Source organism: Cherax quadricarinatus, chromosome 9, assembly GCF_038502225.1.
Source record: "Cherax quadricarinatus isolate ZL_2023a chromosome 9, ASM3850222v1, whole genome shotgun sequence".
NCBI lineage: Eukaryota > Metazoa > Arthropoda > Malacostraca > Decapoda > Parastacidae > Cherax > Cherax quadricarinatus.
This window is the reverse complement of record NC_091300.1, coordinates 591599-611259: the sequence shown is the minus strand read 5'-3', so window position 1 is coordinate 611259 and position 19661 is coordinate 591599. Positions and strand designations below refer to the sequence as shown.

Below are 19661 nucleotides of genomic sequence, written 5' to 3'. Positions count from 1 at the left end.
CCTGGTAAAAAAAAAAAAAATATGAAAAGATGGGGTTGTAGGGAAAGTGGAACATTCAAACGGCTTCAGGAAGAAATCCAAATATTCTTCCTTGAAGCCTTATTATATATATTATATATATTATATATATTTATATATATATATATATATATATATATATATATATATATATATATATATATATATATATATATATATATATATATATATATATATTATTATATACATACATACAGTGGACCCCCAACTTACGATATTAATCTGTTCCAGAGAACACATCATAAGACGAAATTATCGTATGTCGAATCAGTTTTCCCCTTAGAAATAATGGAAATCAAATTAATCCATTCAAGACACCCAAAAATATGAAAAAAAAAATTTTACCACATGAAATATACATTTTCCTACACACAAAAAGAAGGATACATGCACAATATATATTGTGCATGTACTAGTGTACTAAATGAAGAATAAATGACACTTACCTTTATTGAAGATGTGGTGATGAGACACTGTTTTTGTCTTGGGAGTGCCTTTTCCTCCTGAGTAATGTAGGTCCTGTTTAGCATTTTCTTCCAGAACAGGCCGTATGACACTGTGTATGCCACTACGATTCTTAAATCTCTCAAATCAACCTTTACTGGCCTTAAATTCACCAATATGAGCACTAGTTCCAGGCATTTTTTCCTGTTCACTTGGGTGTTAGTCAACTGGTGTGGGTCGCATCCTGGGGGACAAGATTAACCCTTAAACTGTCCAAACGTAGATCTATGCTTTTTTAACATTTGAAAGTGTATGTAAAAAAACGTAGACCTTTTTTTTTTTTACATTTGAAATCGTGTAAAAAACTTTGATCTACGTTTTTTTTTTTTTGTTATATTTAAAAATATGTAAAAAAACATAGATCTACTTTTGGAGCACTATGCATGTAAACATAAATCTGTTTGAACAGTTTAAGGGTTAAGGACCCCAATGGAAATACGTTAGACAGTCCTCGATGACACACTGACTTTCTTGGGCAATGTCACACTAGCTCAGCTGAGGCGCTCAGGCCAGACGGACCAGACAGCCACGTTCGGGACGAATGACGTAAGTTGAGTTTTTCAACGTAGGTCGGGGTCAAAGTTTTACGCTGACAAGCATCGTAAGTCGGTTTTATCGTAGGTTGAGGCCATTGTAAGTCAGGAGTCCACTGTATATATATATATATATATATATATATATATATATATATATATATATATATATATGGGTATATATTATATGAGTGTGAAGCATGGGTGATGAATGTTGCAGCGAGAAGAAGGCTGAAGGTAGTGGAGATGTCATGTCTGAGGGCAATGTATGGTGTGAATATAAAGCAGAGAATTCGTAGTTTGGAAGTTAGGAGGAGGTGCGGGATTATCAAAACTGTTGTCCAGAGGGCTGAGGAAGGGTTGTTGAGGTGGTTCGGACATGTAGAGAGAATGGAGCGAAACAGAATGACTTCAAGAGTGTATCAGTCTGTAGTGGAAGGAAGGCGGGGTAGGGGTCGGCCTAGGAAAGGTTGGAGGGAGGGGGTAAAGGAGGTTTTGTGTGCGAGGGGCTTGGACTTCCAGCAGGCATGCGTGAGCATGTTTGATAGGAGTGAATGGAGACAAATGGTTTTTAATACTTGACGTGCTGTTGGAGTGTGAGCAAAGTAACATTTATGAAGGGATTCAGGAAAACCGGCAGGCTGGACTTGAGTCCTGGAGATGGGAAGTACAGTGCCTGCACTCTGAAGGAGGGGTGTTAATGTTGCAGTTTAAAAACTGAAGTGTAAAGCACCCTTCTGGCAAGACAGTGATGGAGTGAATGATGATGAAAGTTTTTCTTTTTCGGGCCACCCTGTCTTGGTGGGAATCGGCTGATGTGTTAATAAAATATATATATATATAAATTATATATATATATATATATATATATATATATATATATATATATATATATATATATATATATATATATATATCCTAGGTAGTAGGTTGGTAGACAGCAACCGCCCAGGGAGGTACTACCGTCCTGCCAAGTGAGTGTAAAACGAAAGCCTGTAATTGTTTTACATGATGGTAGGATTGCTGGTGTCCTTTTTTCTGTCTCATGAACATGCAAGTTTTCAGGTACGTCTTGCTACTTCTACTTACACTTAGGTCCCACTACACATACATGTACAAGCACATATATACACACCCCTCTGGGTTTTCTTCTATTTTCTTTCTAGTTCTTATTCTTGTTTATTTCCTCTTATCTCCATGGGGAAGTGGAACAGAATTCTTCCTCCGTAAGCCATGCGTGTTGTAAGAGGCGACTAAAATGCCGGGAGCAAGGGGCTAGTAACCTCTTCTCCTGTATATATTACTAAATGTAAAAGGAGAAACTTTCGTTTTTCCTTTTGGGCCACCCCGCCTCGGTGGGATACGGCCGGTGTGTTGAATGAAAGAATATATATATATATATATATATATATATATATATATATATATATATATATACACACACACACACACACACACACACACACACACACATACATACATACATACACATACAGTGGAACCTCGGCTTACGAACGCCCCACCATGCGAATTTTTCAGGATATGAACCATTGTTCCGTCAATTTTTTGCTTCTGGATACGAATGAAATTTCAGGATGCAAACTTCCCCATCAAAGGAGGTTCCTTAAATAAATAAATAAATAAAATAAATAAATAAATAAAATATTTATTTCTTTGCAAAGGTTACAATGTGTGTTTACATATACATAATATGATTGGAGCAAAGAAAGCCACTATCATGCCGAGGCATTTCGGGCAGACTTAACCTAATACTAATAGACTACGTACTTAAGTCTAGACAGGTGAAAAGTGTACTAGCAGTGGTTACCAAAATTTTGCTGATGGTGGTGCCAACTACTGGCTGCCTTTTGAAATTTCTCCTTACTGTTATTATTATTATATTGTATTATTATTGTTACTGTTATAAAAATAATTTATCATTATTATTATTAGTGGTAGTAGTACGTACATGGTGAGGGGCTCTTGATCTAGGGAATTGGATCTGTGCTGCATGTCCCTAAATTAATAATAATAATAATTATTATTATAATAATATGTTTGTACTACTAATAATGATAATACATAATAATGATTACATATAATAAATAATAATATAATAATAATACTATGTACGTACTGCATATAATTTAATTTGACAACACAACCACAATGCTCACCAGTGCACATGTGCTTATGGAGCTACCCTCGCATCCAAGGAAATCTCATGATTTCCTTACGTTTCGTGAAGTTACTTCGCCAGATTTCTTTCTTCTAACCATGGGTCCTAAGAAAGCAAGTGCAAAGGACGGTGCTGAGAAGAAAAAGACGATGATTTGCCATCCACGTAATGACATATTTTATTCATTCTAGAGTATATATCAGGTTTCTATGTTATTTATATTGTTTATTATGTCATATTAGATGAATTGTGACAAATAAATAAGCCGTAGAGCTGATATTAGAGTTATTTTGTCATGTCTCCTGAGAGCAGGAATGAATGAATTGCATTTCAATTAATTTAAATGTGGAAAACTGACCCAGCATACGAACAGATCAGGACACGAGCAAGTCCATGGAACGGATTAAATTAGTAAGCCGAGGTTCCACTGTGTATATGTATATATATCTCCAACCCCTATAATTTAAATAGTTGTCCAACATATTTTTAAATTTACCCAAGGATGAGCTTCAGTAGCACTATTAAACCATGATCTGCAGGTAACATTCAAGTACCATTCTCACCTATGCACTTGTCTCACCTATTTTTAAAACTGTCTTCAATGACCCTACTTAGGGATATACTGGTTTGGCAATAGAGTTGTTTATTAGTAGAACAAATTCCCAGTGGTGTCATTGAGGAGAGAACTTTGGGTAGCTTTAAACAGAGATTGCAAAGGTTTATGGGGTTGATGTGATTGGGTGTTAGTTGAACCTGCCTAGCTTGGGCTACTAGACCTACTGCAGGAATCTTTCATTCTTATGTTTTTAAACAGTATAATGTTGGTCAGTATTATATGTCTAGAGTTTGTTAAAAGCAGTTACTACATTTGCCTATTTAATGATTTATTTGTATTGTATTTTTGTTTTATTACCTCAAGGATTGTAAGTTGCAAATATTACAACAAAACTTTAAGTCTGTGAGAGGTATGTGGTTACTATGCCAGCAGAAGGTGTGGAAGTTGACACTGGTTGTCAACAGTCAATAGTTAAGGAGGATGCAGCCAAAGGTAGTCTTGTTGCTTTTTGCTCTCTCAAGTGGTTCAACCAGAGTCCTTGTATAATATTATTTAAATATATTTTAATTCCTAGTTCTGTTTTTAATATTTAGATACCCATGGCCTGGTGGCAAAAGCTCTTGCTTCACAAGGTGAGGGCCTGGGTTTGATTCCCAGTGAAGGGGTGGAAACTTCGGACATGTTTCCTTACACCGGTTATCTATGTTCACCTGTCAGTAAAATGGGTACCTAGGTGTTAGTTGACTGGTGTAGGTTTCATCCTGGGACAAAGCTGACCTAATTTACCCAAAATGCTCTGCATAACAAGGGGCTTTCTATATAGTAGTATGTCATTTATGTCAGCTAGGACTGTATACCTTGTACTACATGTACTTTTAGTAAATAAAGATATTATTATTAATAATATTTTTTCAAGATGTTGAAGGGTTAACTTAATTCTTCAAAACTGATTATGCATATGAAATAATCAGCCCTACTAATGTTTGTTTATGTCCTCTCATTTAGGAGAGTACTGTATGAAATACTATTCATACATTACACACCCTTTTCCAGTTTGCCATTGTTGACATTGTAGTTAATTTATATATGTGTGACTGTTTCAGGGTATCTGAATGGTTATCTCCAAAAGAGAAAACTTGGGACCAGTAAGCCAACATGGTGTCCATTGTGTAAGGCCAATTTGTTGCATCCTGCTGTGGTCTGTCCCTCTTGTAGCTAACTTCCACTTAACAAGTGACCCTGGCATATCTGGGCACCAGTTTTTTTCTACTGTTTCGATCTTGAGTGTTCATCTTGTAGATGGGTGGTGGTTGAGGCTGGTTGGATTTTTCTTGGAATGGTACATTATCTCTTATTAATTACTTCATATTAACAACTTTAGTATCCTTTAATGTCTTGGAAATTACTGTGCTTAGATTGATGTTTATTTAAGTTCAAATTCATATTGTACTGTAAACATTTTGATATAGAAAATTTGCATTATTTTATGAAACAAAACAAACAAATAAAAAAATGTATAGGCATAGAAAAGTGACAAATGATCTTTCATTAAGAAAATACATATCTTAGTGAAGGAGGTACTACTAGGGTACATGTATTTTTTTTTTTTCAACAAACCGGCTGTATCCCACCACGCAGGGTGGCCCAAAAGGAAAAACGAAAGTTTCTCCTTTAAAATTTAGTAGTATATACAGGAGAAGGGGTTACTAGCCCCTTGCTCCCGGCATTTTAGTCGCCTCTTACAACACGCATGGCTTACGGAGGAAGAATTCTGTTCCACTTCCCCATGGAGATAAGAGGAAATAAACAAGAATAAGAACTAGAAAGAAAATAGAAGAAAACCCAGAGGAATTGTGTATATATATATGCTTGTACATGTATGTGTAGTGTGACCTAAGTGTAAGTAGAAGTAGCAAGACATACCTGAAATCTTGCATGTTTATGAGACAGACAAAAGACACCAGCAATCTTACCATCATGTAAAACAATTACAGGCTTTCGTTTTACACTCACTTGGCAGGATGATAATGCCTCCCTGGGCGGTTGCTATCTACCAAGGTAGACAAAGGTAGTACCTTTAATACATGTATTATGATTATATATCTAATGAAAATAAGAACAGTATTATATTTAGTTTGCATGCTTTGTCCCCAAAACTAATAAATGTTGGAGGTCATAATACAAGAGTATGTAGTTGATTCAGTTTTGCAACATTTGGTGGGATTTATTGGTTTACAACACTTCTGGTGTAAAATTATCTTCCAGTTTTGTTTATTACCTGTAGTATTTTAATTCAGTTATATCTTTTAATGTCGTGCATCTAGTATGGAACTGTAAAACTTTAATGTATATCCAGATTCTACTGGGTGTCTTGCTTTTCATGTTTGACATGAAGTTATAAATCTTGTTTTAACAATATTTCTCGGCTTTTAGGTTTAGTACTTGTTGGTATGTATAGATTGTTGTACATATTTATCTCTGGAAAGTACTGTTTTGTGTTATATTAAGCTGGTTCTTAGATAATGAACACATTAAAATGGTATTTCAGGTGTAGTAGTGTACTGTATTTTTTAATTTGACTTTTTCATATGATTATTTAAGCATTAATGTGTATAGATTTTTGTTTCTCAATAAATATTTTGAGTTACAGTTGTAAGAAAAGTTTTGATTATTTATTTGATATTAATTAAAGTTTATAAACTCATAGATACAATATATACTATTACTAGTGATTAAATTCTTTTACTTATAAACCTTCTACAGGTTCAGTGGATGATTACATATTTTTAATGAAATTGGAAATTACTAAGCAGGTTGTGTTTATCTTGTTACAGATGAAGGTCGTGTTACTCTTCTGTGTACCGGTATGGTAGGCGGGGGTGTGGGTAGGCTTCAGGGTGCAGGAGGGGCAGCTCTTAATGCTCTTGACTATGGCCCCTCATCGCCCTTGGCCACTACTACTCACACCACACCACACCCTGCACTGCAACCCATTACTGCATCTGCTGATACCCCCTCTTATGTGACAAGTGGAACATTGAGTGAAACTTTATATTCTTCCTTGAGAAGTATTTATGAGAGAATGACTAACTACACAAATTTATGCCAGGCTAACTGCTCTGGCCGTGGCGAGTGCCTGAATGGTACCTGCTTTTGCCTGGTATGTATGAATGCATGGGGTCATCTAATAATATTTGTAACTATATGGACCAAATTAGATTCTGTAATTTATTTTCATTAAAAAAATTTTCTGTGACATAATTTGTTATTTATACAGTAATGTACTCTAATGTACATGTATTTTAATAATACAGTGCCTATTTAGTGCCTCATCACTAATCCCAAGCTTAATATTATTTTCAGGTTCAGTATGAAGGGGACACCTGCAGGGACCCCAACCTTGCATACTTTATCAGCTTTGCTGCTGTGTTTTACCTGATAGCAGCTGTATGTTTGGCTCAGTTGGTAGTGTGCATTCAGTCAGAATATATGAAACAAAAAACACCATCCCTCAAGCGGGCATGTCGAGTGACTACCCAAAAGTTGCTGTATGTTATCACCTTTGTTGCTGCCATGCTAAGAGGGGTGTACTTCTCATCTCCTGTGAGTAGATATAGTTTGTTTATTTGATATGTTGCAAATATGCAATAGGTATCATAAATAAGTATGTGCATAAACAGAGCACACAAAGGGAGACTGCTCACTATTACTTATTGTTTCTGATATATTATTATGTATGTGTTCCTCACCTAAACTAGTATGTCATAGAATTACCCTTCCTTTTGGTACACTCCTTAAGTCTCGTAAGGGTGATTTATGGAGGATAGGAAAGTCAGTACCTTCCCACACCTACTTAATGGCTCTCGAGATTTTGGGGTTAGAGGACACACCTGAGTCATGAAGCTTATGCTTAACAAGCTTCCAGACATTCTCTATCAGATTTAAATCCAGTGAGTTTCCAGGCCAGTCATTAAAGCATGAAAAAATCACAATAATTTAGCCATTTCTTTGTCTTTGGCAGTATGGCAAGGGGCACTGTTTTTTCATATGAAAGCTGCACTGGCACTTCTTGAATCTGTCAGGCAAACGGTCTCCTAAAAGCATACTTATGGGTGTGCATATTTATGATGCCTACTGTAATTTGATGACTATTGAGGAAAGTTTCTTTTATCTGTTAAACATGTTAGAATATTTAATTTTTTTTTTTTTTTTTTTACAATGGTGTCATTTATAAAACATTCTTAAGTCAACTGGATAGTGTGGATAAAGTAAGACTCGCTTTATTTTGCACCTCATTTTTTATGCATCATCAACTTTCTTTAGATGTACAACATTCCTACACTTAATTCATATATGGAAGGTTATATACAAGAAGTGTGTCAGTAGAAGTGAGGTGAAAATGAAGAGATTTGGGAATGGTATAAATATTAGAAGAAAGATTGGCTTCTTTGAGAACATGTTGGAAAGTTGTGGGGTTTATGAATATGGGGTGGTATTGTGGTATTAAGAAGATATGTGCATGAGATAACAAAAGAACTAATTGTTGGAATGATGTGATAAAAGAGAAATCTGATAAAAGAGAAATCTGGATCATTGAAAATGGAAAGTTAGAGATGTAACAAGAGTGGTAAAGGAGTGCAGAGGAGCAGATAATGAAAGAATCAGTAATGCATTGTCAACAACAGTAGTTGAGAATAGGGAAAGTTTTGGAGTGAATATTTAAAAATGTTTATTGCGAATGATAAATGAATGCAGAAATATAATTTTTGTGGGGAGGAGGATGAATGAGATCTCTTAGAATGAGTGACCATGGAGGAAGTGAGCAAAGCATTAAGAAAGATGACAGTGGGAAAAGTCGAAGTGGAAAAAAATACTTCATGGGGATAAAGTGCATTAATGGTAGGTGCATTTGTTTTGTGTATAAAAGCAAGTGTCCAAGGTACTAGGTTGGTAGGCAGCAACCACCCAGACTACCATCCTGCCTAATGAGTGTACAATGGAACCTGTAATTTTTTTCTGTCTTATAAACACTCATGATATCAGGTACATCTTGCTACTTCTACTTGGGTCACACTACACATGCATGTACAAGCATATACAATATATACACATCCCTCTGGGTTTTCTTTTATTTCCTTACTAGTTCTTGTTTATTTCCTCTTATCTCCATGGAGAAGTGGAACGGAATTCTTCCCCTGTAAGTCATTTGTGTAGTATTTATTTTATTTTATTATCACACTGGCCGATTCCCACCAAGGCAGGGTGGCCCGAAAAAAAAAACTTTCACCATCATTCACTCCATCACTGTCTTGTCAGAAGGGTGCTTTACACTACAGTTTTTAAACTGCAACATTAACACCCCTCCTTCAGAGTGCAGGCACTGTACTTCCCATCTCCAGGACTCAAGTCCGGCCTGCCGGTTTCCCTGAACCCCTTCATAAATGTGTTGTGTTGTAAGAGGTGACAAAAATGATGGGAGCAAGGGGCTAGTAACCCCTTCTCTTGTATAAATTACTAAATTTAAAAAGAGGCTTTTTCATTTTTCTTTTTAGGTCACCCTGCCTAGGTGGGATATGGCCGATTTGTTGAAAAAAAAAAGCAAGTGTATTTTCCAAGGATTGGTAAACACTATGTATGGCTCTTTATTTTTTAAATGAATGTATAAGGCTTTAGGTTCAAACCTATGAAATCTGACAAGTGAGATATGAGTGTGTGGACCAGGCAATATAGCTGGGGCAATACACTTGCATCTCCCATGTCATAGTTCATATATTTGAACCTAAAGCATTAAACATATATTTAAATTAAACATATATTTAAAAACAAAGATTGACAGTCATGCTTTATGGCTTATCTTGGGTTTGTATGTTAAGGAGTTTTGAAGGTGTACTCACCTATTTGTGGTTGCAGGGGTCGATTCACAGCTCCTGGTGTGTAAAGAAGGAAGTGTAAAGTGAATTGAGAAAAAGAAAATATATGGAATGAAAGAGTACCTCACTCAATTAGCATAGAATGAAGTTGATTAAGAGAAAGGAAATGTATTTAGATGCATTATTTAGGTGTACTGTACTGTATGTACCATATGTATTATATGGTTTTTGTGAAGGCCAGGTTAAATAGTAGATGGGATAAAAAGTTTCAGGAGTGTTAAGGTATTTCCAGAAATAAGCATGTAATTTAATGCAAAGAATGACAGTGGTGAATGTTTTCTTCTTTGGATCACCCTGCTTAGATGGGAAATATCTGATGAATTAGAAAATACTGCAATGATGCATTGTTATCAGTCTGATTTAATTATTATACTTTCTTTACATGCTTGTGTTATATATTTTTCCTTTCTAGTACAGTATACTAAGAAATTAGAAGTTCCCAATTTTCTTTGTCCATAGTCAAATGCTGATCTGAAGCTGGCACCGTCCTTCATGAGTGCCTTCTACCCTATCATCCTCAGTGCAGGTTCCCTTATTGTCTGCTTTTGGGCTGAGGTGAGTAGCTTACAATTAAAACTGTAATTATAGTGCTACAAACATTCTTCAGTTTAGTTATTACACTGTTTCTTCTTGAGATTTGGAAAATTCTTAGTGGAGATAGCTAGAACATATTCTCCGACTCTGATTAGCCCCAGTTCATAATTCTGTACTTGTATTATATATGTTCTCATTTATAAAGGCAGACAGAATGTTCGTCTTATTCACCAGTCAGTTTAGTGAATCACATTAAAGAGAGAAAAAATGCAGCTCTAAAATATAATATTTCAAAATAAAATTGTTAATAAATTGAAAAGATTACATTATTGTATACTGTATATAATTTTTTCCTTAGAATGTTAAGACTCTCACTGAATGATAATATATGAAACATTGTTAATAACAAGCTCATGACAGCTAACTAGTTATGAATTAGAGCTGTTTTTCCTATCTTGTATCTCGCTTTTATGAAAATACATACAGTATGATGATCATAATGATCATAATACATGGACAAATTGCAACATGTTCAGTTAGTGTTAGGTATCTAAATTAAAAAAAGAAGGGGGGGTCATAATCCCTTCATTTATAAAAGTGTGTTTTATATATGTTCAGTGTTTTACATATGTATTCAATTTTTTTTTGTTGAAATTCATTTTGACAAAATCTGCAATGTGGTAGAAACAGTATATGGCACTCTCAGGTAGTTGGACAAAGATACAAAATGCAGACACTAGGATATTTTATTGGAAGCATTTTGGTCCTGGGTCCATGTTCCCATGATACATTTAGAATGATTAAGGTCCTAGGATTGAAACATTTCCAATAAAGTATCCCAGTGTTTGCAGTTTTTTTTTTTCCCAAAGTACTAACCAAATCTACAATATTGAAACTAATTTACATGAGGAATGATTACTGCAACATTTGTCTTCTAATTTCAAAATATCCTTTAATAAAAAAAAAAAAAGAATTGACACCAATGCTAATAGGCATCTTGGTGAATATAAACAACTGTGTTTTGGGTGCCTACATCCTCATCCTCCCTCGATGAATGAGTGGCTGGCTGGATGCCTTGAAGAAATGTTTTTACATATTTTCACTTCATTCATCTGTTGTAAATTTTTTTTTAACTTCTGTGCGAGTGGTTTCTCAATATGATATGAAAACAGTCTGTTGCATAATTACAAATTAGATATGAACTATTGTTTATTGTCCTGTTTCCAAATGGTCCTAGGCAAACTATCATCCACTCCTTCATGGAAAATGAGTGAGGGAATCAGCAGGTATGTTTGGCAGTTGTTTTGTTAAAAATTACTTATTAATAGAATGAAAGAGTGAAAATGTGCAATAGTATTTTCAATTACCAGTGTCTTGGGAAAGAAGGAAAAGGCAGGTTCAGCAGGTGAAAAATTCAAGCAGTTTTCTTAGTCTGCTGCCAGTCAAGCTATATACTACAGTGGAACCTCGGTTGTCGAACTTAATTCATTCCAGATGTTGGTTCGACAACCAAAATGGTCGCAACCAAATCAGTTTTTCCCATAAAGAATAATGTAAATAGAATTAATCCATACCAGACCAAAAATGACAATTTATTAATAATAATGTACTAACTACTACATAAAACATTGTATAAAATTATACAGCACACAGAAACTAAAAATGAATACTAAATGAAAATACAGTATAACTGAAATACTGTACAGTAAATGAAAATTTAACTGCCTCTTGCCTGTCAGAGGAGAGTTAATGGCAAAATTGTAGCGGCTTCAAATCTTGCGGGAGAAAGCTGGTAGGCCTACATGTGAGGGAATGGGTCAGCATGGTCAGTGTGTGTGCAGTATAAAAAAAATCCTGCTCTGTTCCACAAGGCACAGTACTCGCCCCCATCTTATTCCTCATCCTCATATCAGACATAGACAGAGATATACATCACAGCACCGTATCATCCTTTGCGGATGATACTAGGAGCTGCATGAGGCTGTCATCTGCTGAGGATGCGGTTAACCCTATGACTGTTTACGCCGTATAAATACGTCTTACGAGCCACTGTTTCTGACATATATATACTCAATAATTCTAGCGGCTTCAAATCAAGCGGGAGAAAGCTGGTAGGCCCACATGTGAGAGAAAGGGTCTGTGTGGTCAGTGTGCACCACATAAAAAAAATCCTGCAGCACACAGTGCGTAATGAGAAAAAAAAAACTGATCGTTCTTTTGGATTAAAGCGCCGACTTTGAGGTGTATTTTCGTATAGTATTTATCGTTGTATTCGCGTTTTCATGGTCGTAGGTGATAAAATGGAAAACATATTACAGAAATAGCGAAGATTTTCATTACTTTGACGATGAAAACGACCTTGAAACTGAGCTCAAAGTAGCGGAAATGTTCGATTTTTACCAATGTTCACGAGTAAACAAATCACACCACACGTCCAATACACGTCAACTGGGGAGTCTAATATTCTTTCACTAGTGCACTGATATTATTTATACCATTTTTGCAATAATGCAGTTGTCTGCATACCAGTAAATTTTGTATTTTTTTTTGTATGAATAAAAAATCAAAATAGAAAGCAATAATAATATAAGAGGGGCCTAGAGATGTGACTAATGAACAGAGGATATGTTATTTTAGTGCCAAGAATGTCTACCTTGTTTATTCTGGACCCTATTTTGAAATTGGCATCTTTTTTAATTTGCGTGAAATTGGCCAAATTGCCAATTTCTGACCACTATATTGGGTAGTTCAGATTGGTAAATGGGCGGTTTCTTGTACTCAGTTGATAGATAAAATGGAGTTCTAAAGAAATAGCTATGAATTTGGTCAACTGGAACAACGGAATTGGCTGAAAACAGGGCTCAAATTCGGCGAAATCGCCGATACGCATATGTTGCCGAGACCGCTAATTTCGCGGGAGCGTAATTCCCTGAGTTTTCGACCAAATTTCGAACTTTTGGTGTCATTACCATCGGGAAAAGATTCTCTATCATTTCATAAGAAAAAAATAATTTTTTTTTCAAAAATTTATCGACATAGAATGACAGTTTCAGAAAGGGGAATGCGGCAGTCAAAGGGTTAACCTCCAAGAAGATATAAACAAAGTTTTCCAGTGGGCAACGGTAAACAATATGATGTTTAATGAGGACAAATTCCAACTACTACGTTATGGAAAACTGGAGTTTACCTGGAGAGAGTTTCGGGGGTCAACGCCCCCACGGCCCGGTCTGTGACCAGGCCTCCTGGTGGAGGAGATAATAACTAGAAAAGAGCATACTACAGACTCTGGCCATACAATAGAGCGAAAAAATAATGTAAGGCACCTGGGAGTAGTAATGTCTGAGGATCTTACTTTCAAGGATCACAACAGTGCCACGATCACACGTGCAAAGAAAATGATAGGATGGATAATGAGAACGTTCAAAACGAGAGATGCCAAGCCAATGATGATCCTTGTTCTCTCTAGGCTGGAATACTGCTGTACATTAACATCTCCATTCAAAGCAGGTGAAATCGCAGATCTAGAGTGTGTACAGAGATCCTTTACTGCACGTATAAGTTCTGTCAAGCACCTTAACTACTGGGAACGCTTGGAAGCACTTGACTTGTACTCGTTGGAAAGCAGGAGGGAGAGATATATCATAATCTACACTTGGAAAATCCTGGAAGGAATGGTCCCAAATCTGCACACAGAAATCACTCCCTACGAAAGTAAAAGACTGGGGAGGCGATGCAAAATGCCCCCAATTAAAAGTAGGGGCACCACTGGTACACTAAGGGAAAACACCATAAGTGTCCGGGGCCTGAAACAGTTCAACAGCCTCCCATCAAGCATTAGGGAAATTGCCAATAAACCCCTGGCTGCCTTCAAGAGAGAGCTGGACAGATACCTAAAGTCAATGCCGGATCAGCCCGGCTGTGGCTCGTACATTAGACTGCGTGCGGCCAGCAGTAGCAGCCTGGTTGATCAGGCCCTGATCCATTGGGAGGCCTGGTCATAGACCGGGCCACGGGGGCGTTGATCCCCGGAATAACCTCCAGGTAACCAGGTAGCACGCAGTGCATGATGTTTGTATTCTCGTTTCCTTGGTCTCGTTTGATAGAATGGAAGCTATATTACAGAAATAGAGATGATTTTCAATGGTTTAAAGACTAAAAGTAGCTTCAAATTGAGCTCAAAGTAGCGGAAATGTTCGATTTTTGCCGATGTTCAAAGAGTAAACAAATCAGGTCAGGCGTCCAGTACACGTCAACTGGTGGGTCTGATACGCATTCACGTATGCAATGATATTATTTATACAATTATGCAGTAGTCTGAATAACATTAAATCTTCTATTTTTTGTGTGAATAAAAATTCAAAATGAAGAGCAAGCGTAATATAAGATGGGCCAGGAGACGTGACTAATGGACAGATGGAATATATTTTAGTGCCACGAATGTTTGCATTGTTTATGCTAGATCCTATCTTGAAATTGGCCTCTCTTGATTTTGTGTGAAATTGGCCAAATTAGTAATTTCAGTTAATTTTATTAGGTAGTTACCATAGGTAAATGGGCAGTTTCTTGTACTCAATCGATAGAATAAAAGAGAGTTTTAGCGAAATAGCTATGAGTTTGTCGACTGGAACAATGGATTTTTTTTTATATTTTATTTAAACAATGGAATTAGCCCAAAATAGGGCTCAAAATGGGCGAAATCGCCTATGCGTAAATATCGCTGAGACTGTTAACTCTACGAGAGTGTAATTCCGTAAGTTTTCCATCAAATTTCGTACTTTTGGTTCCATTACCTTCGCAAGATGCACAGCAAGATCTCAAGAGATGTTTACAGCAGGCGTTAGTCACTGTACTAACTGAGACCCACGCTGTGGACTCGGGTCATCACGTGATCAGAGCGTTGTCGGTGGGCACCCAAGACAATTAGTCCGTTCGACAACGGAGGTTCCACTGTGTATGTATATATAACTCTACTCACGAAATCATAATGACACGATTGCAAACAAACCATACCACGGACGGGGATAGAACCCGCGATCAGAGAGTCTCAAAACTCCAGACTGTCGCGTTAGCCACTGGACCAGCTAGCCACGATAAGATTCGTCCAACTGGGTATATTTCTACACCATAGGAAGGTTAGCATAGGCTAACCTTCCTATGGTGGCTAGCTGGTCTAGTGGCTAACGCGACGGTCTGGAGTTTTGAGAGACCGATCGCGGGTTCTATCCCCATCTGTGGTATGGTTTATGTATATATAAGTATTCTTTCTCCGTGATGGTGGTGATTGTGTAAATGACTGGCTTATGATTCTAGTGGTATGATGAAATGGCATGTATACCTTAGAATAATTTTTTATATCAGATGCTGTGTCTCGGTGATAGTTGTGAGTAATTCATATGAACTAGCAGATGACAGTATGTCAGAATGTAATTGTAGACTAAGAAAGTATGTGTGGCATATCGTTTGAACCAGTTGCAGTATACGTACTGATGCAAAAGTTGGTGATGAAGCCAACTTCGTAAGAGAGCTAGGCCTGTGTTTAGAGATGATAGACTCAAGCATTTTAAAGATGATAGCAGTTGTAACAGTAAGCATCTTAACCTCATGGATTATATCATATACATTTTTGTGCATAGAGTTCGCATTCACCTAGTATGTTACAATCACTTACTACTCTCATGATTAAAGAGGTTTCTTTTTGTTACATCCTTCTGGCTCATTTAAGTGTAGTTTCCATTTGACCTCTTGTTCTAGACCTAACCAAGGAGATACATTGCATTAGTGCACCTTATCAGTGTCTCCAAGTATCTTATGATCATATTACCAGAGTCGCTGTTTATCTAGCATTTAGAAATTTAGTTCTGCTGAATCTGTTATCATAACTCAGCAACTTTATTTGAAAGATCAGTTTAAGTAATAGACTTGTGCACCTTCTCAAGTTTTCTTCTGCATCGCAGGTGTGTGCTGTATGCATAGATTTGCATACTTCAGTATTATTGGTCTTCCTTATCTGGTGTACAATTCCCTTATAGATGCCTTATTAAGTCTTTTTTAAGGAAATTATTACATTCACCAGCTTTTCATAATGTTGCTGAAGTTATCTTGTTTACCAAAAGCTGTTACCCTCTCAGTCGATATGATGCCTCTATCCTCCTTTTCTCTGTACACTATACATATTTATTTGGTTGATTTTTTCCTATAATTAACTGGTGCTTTGGGGACTCGTAGTTCAGTGGTACAGCATTCCACTCAACCAAAAAAAAAAAAAACCCTCCCTAGTTTGATTCGCGGGTAGGTAGGTATAATGTCAGGAAATACGATAGGTATTTGCTGAAGCGGGTCTTAGTCATATGATGACCCACACCTGGAACTTTTGATCCTCAGACCGAGTTCTTCTGCTGGCTTAATGGTCCACATCTTTAAACATCATGGTTATGATTATAAGCTGTGTTAAGAGTAATCCCTCCTGATTCGTGGGTGGATGATGAGACATTCTATGTACATATGAAAGTGTTATCATGTATCATTATTATTTTATTAAATATTATCTGCTTGCCGTTAGTTGAAATTGTCACTGTGTTCTTTTTAAATATGGTATTAATACTGCGCATTTTCCCACCTGATTCTGGTGTCTAAATACTGTGTGCAAATGCATGTTATTGGTTGCACTAAGAAAATAATTTTGGGGGGGTTGAAAAAAATCTCAATCATCCGGACTTCTTATCCTGGAGGTTACCTGGAGGTTATTCCGGGGATCAGCGCCCCCGCGGCCCGGTCTATGACCAGGCCTCCCGATGGATCAGGGCCTGATCAACTAGGCTGTTACTACTGGCCGCACGCAGTCCAACGTACGAGTCACAGCCCGGCTGATCCGGCACTGACTTTAGGTATCTGTCCAGCTCTCTCTTGAAGGCAGCCAGGGGTTTATTGGCAATTCCGCTAATGTTTGATGGGAGGCTGTTGAACAGTCTTGGGCCCCGGACACTTATGGTGTTTTCCCTTAGTGTACCAATGGCGCCCCTACTTTTTATTGGGGTCATTTTGCATCGCCTGCCCAGTCTTTTACTTTCGTAGGGAGTGATTTCTGTGTGCAGATTTGGGACCATTCCTTCCAAGATTTTCCAAGTGTAGATTATGATATCTCTCTCCCTCCTGCGTTCCAACGAGTACAAGTCAAGTGCTTCCAAGCGTTCCCAGTAGTTAAGGTGCTTGACAGAACTTATACGTGCAGTAAAGGATCTCTGTACACTCTAGCTCTGCGATTTCACCTGCTTTGAATGGAGATGTTAATGTACAGCAGTATTCCAGCCTAGAGAGAACAAGTGATTTGAAAAGGATCATCATTGGCTTGGCATCTCTCGTTTTGAACGTTCTCATTATCCATCCTATCATTTTCTTTGCACGTGCGATCGTGGCACTGTTGTGTTCCTTGAAAGTGAGATCCTCAGACATTACTACTCCCAGGTCCCTTATATTATTTTTCCGCTCTATTGTATGGCCAGAGTCTGTAGTATAGTCTGTTCTAGTTATTATCTCCTCCAGTTTTCCATAACGGAGTAGTTGGAATTTGTCCTCATTGAACATCATATTGTTTACCGTTGCCCACTGGAAAACTTTGTTTATATATTCTTGGAGGTTAACTGCGTCCTCAGCAGATGACAGCCTCATGCAGATATTCTATTTACTTTATATATTTTAACATATTTAGAAAATTAACAAACACATAAATACAAAGAAAAGAGTGGATGTCAGGAAATGTCTGAATATTATTTGTAACTGAAACCACCCTGCGTATCCTCTGGCCTTAATGGACTTGTTGAGTTTGGTCAAGATTCGCATGTTCATTGTTGATCCGCATCGCCCAAATTTTGACTCATTGTGAAGGTGTTTTTTTGTAAGTCGCTTAATTTTTTTGAAGGAAGCATTGGAAGTAGAAAAGATACAGATTTCAAGCGAGTTATTTTATTTTTTTATTTTTTTTAGGATTTCATGATTATTTGAGTCTAATCGAGACATTAAGATAGTACGTAATTGGTTGTAAATAAAAAGGTAAATAGTGTAAATAAAATGATTTAAAATCATGTATTATGCTCATAATAACACGAATTACTCAATGCTGAAGGAAGTAGTGTGTCTGGAAAGCGAGGGTAAGCCAGTTGCTGCCAGGATAGTGTGGCCGCCAGTAGGGATGGTGATGGTTGTACTACTGAAAGAGAGGTTGAAAGGAGGGTGGAGGTAGAGGGGAAAGAAGAGTAGCAGTGGCGAAGGGAGGGAGAAGAGAAGTGTGTGAATGAGAGGAGTGTGGTAGTTATGTGGGAATGAGTAGAGGGTAGTGGAGGAGGAATGAGTTGATCTAAACACGTAGCGGTAAATTAAGGAATACTCGTTAAAATATCTTCCTCCTGTGTTGAATTGCAGACTTGGAGAATTCACATTCGTAAAAAAATAATGTAATATAATTTGGGGCTTTTAAAAATGTAATACAGTACATTATAATGGGAATGAGAATGTATTTCTTTGTTCCCCCCTCCCCTTCCCTCCCCTCCAAAAAAAAGGTGCAGCAAACGGATATCTTTATTAATAGGACGTTTCATCATTATAAGGCTTTATCTAGTCTGATAAAGCCTCGTGTTACTAAACGTTTCCTTTTGCTATATTTACCCTTTTAACTAGTCGCAAGCACCATACTTGACTGTGAAGTCAGTAATAATTGCTTGGCCGTTGATACCTATCACGGGTACAGCAACGTTTGCTGCAGTGTTTGCTTAATCATTGATACTTAGCACCGGTACGCCAGTGTTTGCTTAATCATTGATAACACCGGTACACCAGTGTTTGCTTAATCACAAGGCGGGTTATCACCTGACAAACCCGTCCTCCTAGCAACTGTCACTTCCTCGCATACGGTTTATACAAAATTTCTAGGTTAATTAGAAAAACTCTATAAGATATATGGCGATAACAATCTGTAGCGTGAATAGAAAACGGCCAGCCACTGCGCGGGGTTGCACTAAAAGTCATACATTTCAACTGTTCAAGGCGCCATCAACAGGCACCCATAATGACTGTAGTTAAGAGGATAGGCAGTTCTATAAAACCCTCAACAAGTCTTTGCTTCATGTTAAACAAACCAACACTAACTTAGCCTACGTTTACGTATTTGAAATTAGGGGATTGGTTCCTCAGAGTTTTGTAATTTACGATCATAATACGATGACCTGTTCTTTTATTAGTAATTTTCATTATTTGGTGAAAGAGAAAATGGGATGGAGACGACTTTATTTAAGCTAGGTCCTCCAGTTGTTTCTCTTGAGATTTGCTAAGATAGGGAAAGCGGGATTATTGGAGGCCTGAGAAACCCTGCTCGACAAAACAGCCATCGAATTTAG

At 37.2% G+C, this 19661-nt stretch overlaps 1 protein-coding gene across 5 annotated transcripts in view; it reads left to right on the top strand.

Moving 5' to 3' along the window:
• Positions 1-19661, top strand: part of LOC128686153 (uncharacterized) — a 202074-nt gene that overhangs the window by 10983 nt on the left and 171430 nt on the right. For 4 of the 5 annotated variants that reach the window (XM_070083130.1, XM_070083135.1, XM_070083134.1 and 1 more), the window contains exons 2-4: positions 6646-6971; positions 7175-7414; positions 10201-10296. In XM_070083130.1, the coding sequence (XP_069939231.1) occupies positions 6678-6971; positions 7175-7414; positions 10201-10296 (630 nt within the window). In that variant the 5' untranslated portion in view covers positions 6646-6677. Of the gene's footprint in view, positions 1-4914; positions 4981-6645; positions 6972-7174; positions 7415-10200; positions 10297-19661 lie in introns of all 5 variants that reach the window. The other variant, XM_070083131.1, reaches the window with a different exon arrangement.